At 55.0% G+C, this 7,202-nt stretch overlaps 1 protein-coding gene across 2 annotated transcripts; it reads left to right on the top strand.

Annotated features, from left to right (window-relative positions):
• Positions 1–46: 46 nt before the first annotated feature.
• On the top strand, positions 47–7,133 carry PRKAB2 (protein kinase AMP-activated non-catalytic subunit beta 2). 2 transcript variants are annotated; one of them, XM_085231505.1, is made up of 8 exons: positions 47–180; positions 1,663–1,840; positions 2,187–2,353; positions 3,270–3,363; positions 3,946–4,066; positions 5,356–5,489; positions 5,774–5,842; positions 6,300–7,133. In XM_085231505.1, the coding sequence occupies exons 2-8, from the start codon at positions 1,679–1,681 to the stop codon at positions 6,375–6,377; spliced, it is 825 nt and encodes a 274-aa protein (XP_085087631.1). In that variant the 5' UTR covers positions 47–180; positions 1,663–1,678; the 3' UTR covers positions 6,378–7,133. The 2 variants fall into 2 exon arrangements, with proteins under 2 accessions (XP_085087631.1, XP_085087632.1); XM_085231506.1 differs by having other exon boundaries at positions 3,946–4,060.
• Positions 7,134–7,202: the final 69 nt, after the last annotated feature.

Below are 7,202 nucleotides of genomic sequence, written 5' to 3' on the forward strand. Positions count from 1 at the left end.
ACCCACAGCAAAGATGGCCGCCCCTCCCGGAAGTCACACCGCCCTCAAACAAAATGTCTGCCCGGTACCATAGAGAGCAGCGCGGGGGCGGGCCAGAGCGCCCCGCAGAGGCTGGCGGTGGCGGCGGCCGCCATTTTGATCGGAGGCGGAGAGCGGGGCGGCGGCGGCGGCGGCGGGCAGGTGGGGCTGCGACCGGGGCTGGGGCGGGGGGCTGCGCTGCCACCGTGTGCTCTGGGGTCGGGGTGGTGGCCGGGTGTCACGGCTGAGTAGACCGCGGAGGGGACGGGAGCGGACAGGCGTCTGCAGGGGGGTGGGGCTGGCAGGGTGCTGCCGGAGTGGCGTTGCGGCGGGTGGCACTGGTTGGTGGCACTGCAGCGGGTGGCGGTACAGTTGGTGATGCTGTGATGGGTAACGCTGCAGTTGGTGAACTGTGGTGGGTGGCACTGGGTTGGATGATGCTGCAGTGGGTGACAGCCGCCCTGACCCCGCAGGCATGGCCATCCCCAGCTCGGGCTGCAGCCCGGGGACACGGAGCCTGGGTGACACTTCGGGCTTTGGGGTCGGTCAGGTGTGCTCTGCCTGCCCGCCCCGGTCATCTCATCCTTGCTGTGGGGTGACCCGTGGGCTCGCTGCCCTCCTGCCTCTGAGGGCTTAAGAAATACTTCAGTAATTGCCCCATAATTGTCTAAAGCCAGGCTTTGGCTGGCGGCCTCACCTGGAACTCTTCACGTAACTTGATCTTCTAAACAAATCCCCAAATGTCACAACGAAGTGGATGAAGCAAGGCCAGCTCTCCTCCCGCTATCCCTGCAAAACAAAGCTGGGCAGGGGGCAAGAGCCCCAGCCCACCTCGGCTACTGACATCTGCTTGGAGCCTGACAGCTCCATGTAACCCATGGTGGCTTTGTTGTTTGGTCCGGGAGGCCAGGTGCAACACAGCCAGCTCCCCCTGCCTGGCCTTCTGCAAGCAGGATGGCATAGCGGTGGTCTCACCCCAATGTATCACCCAATGCTGGGCAGACGTGCAGCCCTGGAGTTGGGCATGACGAGCACACCTCCTCGCTGTGCTGTTGCTGAGCCTTCTGCACACACTGCACGGTACTCCTTGCCTTGGCCACGCTCCAGCCTGGGCGATTCCACTCGGCTACTTTCAGCACTGTTGCTTCTGCCAGGCGTGAAGCTCTGCTCCTCTGCCCGCAGGCTCACGGAGACTTGTTGGGAGCTGTTAAGCAGCTGCTACTTTCACTCTCCGGCTGTTTTCTTGGTGGATGTAGCGTTTTTTTTCTGTGCAGGCTGTGGGATTGTGAAAGAGGCTCTGTTTGTGCCAAGCGACAATTTGCCACTCAAGAGTGGCTTTATTTTTCTCATCAGCCCCTCTACTTGTGTAGGATGCAGTCTAACTCGTGTTTGTTTTAGGGTATAACAATTACCAGCTTAACTATCACGATGGCTCATAAGGGTATGCCTATAATTAGTTCAAGCTGTCTTGCTTGTTAAATTCCCCTTTGGCTCCCAAACTTGGCATTGGGAATGAACTTTGGGCCTTTTTTAGGATTGCTGTCACTCTGTCCTGGCAAAAGGCTGTGGGAAGCAGCACTTCGCTCCCTCCTCACTGCTGGAGCCCATGGGCATAGGCACACTGCCTTCTTCTCCTTCTCACAGGGGCTGCTGAGCTGTCATGGGAAACACCACCAGTGAGCGAGTGTCTGGTGAGCGCCATGGCTCCAAGTCCCACCGCTCCGACAGCTCTGGAGCTGCCCATCCCGCAAAGGAGCACCCACATAAGATCATGGTGGGCAGCACAGATGACCCCAGTGTTTTCAGCTCCCACGACTCCAAGGTAGGGGCTGGCTGCTGCCTTTGTTGTCCTCACATTAGGTGCTGGGTGGTGTTCCAGAGGGGACTGTGCTGGGCTGAGGCTGCTTTCAAGGAGAGGATTTTTGGTGGGAGGGCTGTAGCACCTGGGAGAGAGCAGCCCTGTGTTTAATTCAAACTAAACACGGGCAGGGTGTCAGGATGCTGGGGTACCACTTTCATAGCAAGAGCCACAGGCTGAGCTGCAAGACAAGAGAAGCATCTCCTGGGATGCATGAGCAGAGCTGCTTGCCTAGCCTGAGGTTGCTGTTGTCTGGGATATGCAAATGGAGGTGGTGGGAAATGAAATGGCTCTGATGTTCTCTGCTCAGATTCCTGGAGACAAGGAGTTTGTTTCATGGCAGCCGGACCTAGAAGAGTCAGTGAAACCATCCCAGCAGGCTCGCCCCACTGTCATCCGCTGGGCTGATGGGGGCAAAGAGGTCTTCATCTCTGGATCTTTCAACAACTGGAGCACTAAGATCCCGCTCATCAAGAGGTAGCTAACCCCATGGGTCACCCCGTGTTCTCCATCCATCACAGGGAGCATTTCTCTCAGAGCCATTTGCTGTTCCCTTTGCCCACCTGGCTTCTCACAGTTCATCATGCCCGAGCTAGAGGTGTGAGCACAAATATGCAGTCAGCATCCTGCCTGGGTGGTGCTGCAGTGGTGGGGAGAAATTGTGAAACGGGACAGGACAGGATGGGTCTCCTTGCTTTCCCAATTGCATGCCACACAGCAGTCATTCTGGCAGCAGAGCCCTGCCCAGGTATGCTGCAGTTCTCTGAAGCTTGGTGGCCTATCTCCTTGTCTAGTTATGTTGCTGTTAGAGGGAGTTGTTTAATTGTTTCTCACATGTCTTCCTCCCATAGTAATGTTCTCGTTGTTCTGCTGTACACCTGTGTTTTCTGTGGAAACACTGTGTAGGACTGGGCATGATCCAGGAAATACCTGGAATGGGATTATCTCAATTGCAGACTTGAGAGGCACTTCCTGCTTCCATCCTGCAGTACCAGCACAGGTTTAGATTTGTTGTCCACTCGCCCTGTCCAGTGTGTCTTGCACATGACGTCTGTCATGCCAGCTTCCCCAGAGCATGCGGGCAGGGCTGCAAGCTGAGCTCCTGTTCACCTTGTGCCCTGATTGGACCAGATGATCTTAGTGTTTTTTTCCAACCTTAATGAGTCTATGATTCTATGGATCCTGAGTGATCTGAGTCATACTGAGGCTCTGGGCACTCACACCTGCTCTGACCATGCCATGAGTGATGAGCAATCCTAACCCAGTACATGGGTGTTTGGGTCAAGGGGGCAGGCAGTGCATGACAAGGTGCAGTTCTCTGGAACCCCATGGAGAGGCAGCATCCAAAGCATCACTGCAGTAATGGTGTCGTACATCTGTTCTCTCTGCACAGCCACAATGACTTTGTCGCTATCCTAGACCTCCCAGAAGGAGAGCACCAGTACAAATTTTTTGTGGATGGCCAGTGGGTCCATGACCCATCCGAGGTAACTCTCAAAGCTTTTTCACTGCAAATCTTGCCCTCTTTGGGGCCCAAAACATGGTGTAAATACAGCAGAGAAGTATGAAGAGCAGAGAATATCTGCCAATGCAAAAGGAGAACCTCCATCTCATGAATCCTCTTAGAGGCTAGTTCTTTTGGGCTTAGATAAGCTGTGTGAGGATAAGCTGTATGGGGGAACATCAGGGATGTATTGGGTGGCAGTGAGATACCAGTAAGCTTTAAATGCACATTCTGAATTGGAAGGACAAGCCATGAGTCAGCATTCAGTGCAGGTTCTTCTCCCAGCTGCATCACACAGGAGCAGCATGGGAAGGAGATGATGCTTACCCATCGGCATGTAGCAGGAAGGATGAAAGTAGGAGATAATAGGAGACTGGGAGTAAAGGGAAATCCTCCCAGGGCAAGCAGCAGAGATCTGCAAACACAGAGCAGAGCTAGACTCTTGCCATCTATGCTCTGAGGTAATTGCATAACAAAGACAGCTCAGGCTGGGACAAGCTGGGAAGCATGAGTATGCTTCAACTGAGGGTGTATGTAGGAAGCCTCTTACCTTAGTTCTTTCCAGCCCGTGGTCACCAGCCAGATGGGGACGATTAACAATCTGATTCACGTCAAGAAGTCTGACTTTGAGGTGTTCGACGCTTTAAAAGTGGATTCCCTGGAGAGCTCAGAAACCTCAGGTCGGGGTGAGTTTTTGTGGCATTACAGCTTTGCATGTGCTATTTTCCATCTCCTATTCTGAGAGTCACTGCTATGGGGACAAATAGCTTCCCTTAGCAGAGGTGTGGGCCCATACACAGATTAATGTTTGGCAGTGTGTCCTGCCCATGTCCTCAGCAGTTTCTAGCTGAGACGTTGTCTCCAAGGAGGCCGTGCTGGTGTAACCTGTTCTGTGTTAGCATGGTCCCGAAGCAGGGCTGGTGCCTTCCTGCAGCTGAGATGGCCATTACAGACCAGTGAACACAGGGAACATCTCTCTTTTCTGTCTGCTAAACTGTGAGTAAGTCATCTGATCTGGGGTAGAAGCTAGGTGAGAGCAGGATCCAGGCTATTTTCAGCACCTGCTCTTGGTTTTCACACCAAGGCTATTTGTACTATTGCTAGCACATCAGAAACCTCTCTCCACTCATGTTACATCAGCAGGTTGAGTTACCACATGGATGCTGGCAGTGCTGGCTTGGTGAGCGGTGCTGGCAGGTAGTTCAGTCATGTTTCAGTCGAGGGTGCTCTGAGTGCAGCCAGCCCTCCATGCTCTAAGTCCTGTCTCAGGTACAGCCTCAGTTCCAGGCCCTTGCCTAGCCCAGAAAGAAGCCATCAAGCAGCATCTCCAAGCACGTTCCAAAATGAGCAGGTCAGATGTGGCTGGGAGATGTAATCTGTCCAGCTTATAGACCACAAGCTCCTGAAGTCCCTCACACAGGTTGAGCAGCTCCTAAATCTGGACTTCCCCTTCTCGGCCCTCTGAGTCAGGCAGTTGTGCAGATGTGCTACTTGCTGTGCCCCTGCATCCTTGTGCCCGCTGCAATGGGTGCTGCTCTGGGGCAGGCTGCTTGGAACAGGAAGAGGTACCCAGTAGTGCTGAGAGTTGTGTGCAGGGGTCTTGGGGTGGATACCACAGGGTGCCTGTGTTGTGTCTGTGCGTATGCCACATTTCAGGCATTCTTGGATATGCCCACAGCTTGCCTGGCTGCTTATTCTGCTGTGAAAAGTCTGATCTGTTGCTGTATGATGCATGCCTAAAGGAAAACTGAGGTCTGAAGACCCTTCTGAAACGGAACAAGCCAGCTTCTGTTCCCTAGATGCTTCTAAGCATGATGAGCCTACTGCATGCTGACCCAGCCCTCTCAGTAATAGCTGCAGACTGGGCTCATGGAATCCTTCATTGTCTGAAAGACCCTGCTGGGTTCTTCTCAGCATCCTGGGAGCTGATGTGTGATTTAGCCATCTTATACCACCTCCTGTCTCTTTCCTTTAGACTTATCAAGTTCACCACCCGGACCTTATGGCCAAGAGATGTATGTGTACCGGCCTGAGGAACGCTTCAAATCCCCTCCCATCCTCCCGCCTCACCTCCTCCAGGTCATCCTCAACAAGGACACCAATATCTCGGTGGGTACCAGCACACGGCTGCATACAGAGAGCAACGTAGAGGCCAGAAGGGGAGTCCTGTCTGCAAGAAGCCTGCTCAGCCCTTAGCTGGTGCCTGGCCCTTGCTCTTTGCTGGAAAGAGCATCAATTTTCTCATTAACCACTCTTCCTAGTGCTGAGCCAAGTTCTGTTCATGTTCTGAACAGCCACCCAGCAGCTCAGATTGTCTGAGATGGCAGCTCCTTGCTTCTCATGCTGGGGGGTCAGGGTTCTGCTGTTCTCCTCTGATGCTTCTCTTGTCCTAGTGTGACCCGGCCCTACTGCCCGAACCCAACCACGTCATGCTCAATCACCTCTACGCGCTCTCCATCAAGGTAAGGGCAGGTCCCAGCAACCACAGGCTGGGGAAGGGGGAGCAACTGTGGCTCCCAGAGGCCTGCAGGTCATAGAACAGCCTGCACAGCCCTGGGGTGGTGATGGTGGCACAGAGGTCCAAGGAGTCACCTGGGGAGATTGCTTGGCTGCCTGGATAAATGTGGCATGTGCAGGGGTGTAGGTGGTGGTGATCTTCTTACAGCGCCCAGTTCCCTGTAGCTGCCTCCTCACAGCATGGTGGAGCTGGGCAGCCTGGTGCTCTCCTGTCACAAACCGGCTCCCTCCCTTGCTCTTCCCCGGCTCCCTGTCATGGATGGTGGGTGGTTCTTGCTGGCTGGGGATGTGCCAGTCTCCCAAGCCCATAGAGCAGCAGGGGCCTCTTCCTCCCTGCTGCCTGGGTGTACCCTGCAGCACTGAGCTCCCCAACCCCTGCAGCTGATGCTTTGCCTCTCACAGGACGGCGTAATGGTGCTCAGTGCCACACACCGCTACAAGAAGAAGTACGTCACCACGCTGCTGTACAAACCTATCTGAGCTGGGGCCTTGCCCACCCCCCACGCAGGACACGAAATGCCACTTTGTCTGCACATGCTGGGCCACAGGACTGTGTGAGGACTGGCTGCTGGATCCAGCCTCCAACCTGGGGGGGGGTGCAGCCCCCAGTGATGAGTGCAGGCCTGCTGGGGCCATCCTGCTGTCCCATTATACTGGTGTGGTTTGATTTAACCCTTGGTTTCCGCCCACCTGCAGCTCCCCTTGGCTTCAGTGAGTCCCTGGGGCTGCTTTGCTGCTCACGGAACAGCTTTTCCTCACTCCTGACATGGAAAGGGCTTCACTGCCCCTCTGCTCTAGACTGCGATGGCCCTGAGGCTGTCCTGGCACTGTCTGCAGGCCAGCAGCAAAGTGTCCTTTTGCTGCGCTGGTAATAAGCCTCCAAGGCCACATCCCTGGAAGCCTGGGGAGCCTTAGCCTGCCGCTGTCCCCCTGTCCCTTAGCCCTGTCTGTCCTGTTCCTTGTACTCCCCAGCTTCAAGGAGAGCTCTTGGCCACAGCTCTCTACCAGTGCTGAGTCAGCAGGAGGGAGGGCACAGCTGGGTGCACCATGCTTACCTGCTGCCAGGACAGCACCATCGAGGACTGAACACCTGCCCCGTCACCACCATCGGGTGCTTCTGGTGGGCCTGGGGGGAGTGGAGCAAGGCAGATACCCCAGGACCCCAGCTACACCGTCTGCTGCTGTAGCAGTGCCATGTGACAGGGTTTTCTCTATTTATTACAGTATTTATTGTTCTCTGTGCTGCTGGCCTGGTGTTGGAGGGGTGCTTGGGAACAGCGAGACCATTGTGCCATAGTTCACCCC

The sequence above is a fragment of the Meleagris gallopavo genome, chromosome 10 (assembly GCF_905368555.1).
Source record: "Meleagris gallopavo chromosome 10, MGAL_WU_HG_1.1, whole genome shotgun sequence".
Lineage (NCBI taxonomy): Eukaryota > Metazoa > Chordata > Aves > Galliformes > Phasianidae > Meleagris > Meleagris gallopavo.

Bases quoted from the DNA above. Each gene is read 5' to 3' on its own strand.
- PRKAB2 (XM_085231505.1), top strand. From the start codon at position 1,679: ATGGGAAACACCACCAGTGAGCGAGTGTCTGGTGAGCGCCATGGCTCC. The intron at 4,067-5,355 runs GTGAGTTTTTGT...TCTTTCCTTTAG, and splicing joins CTCAGAAACCTCAGGTCGGG to ACTTATCAAGTTCACCACCC. The intron at 5,490-5,773 runs GTGGGTACCAGC...CTCTTGTCCTAG, and splicing joins ACAAGGACACCAATATCTCG to TGTGACCCGGCCCTACTGCC.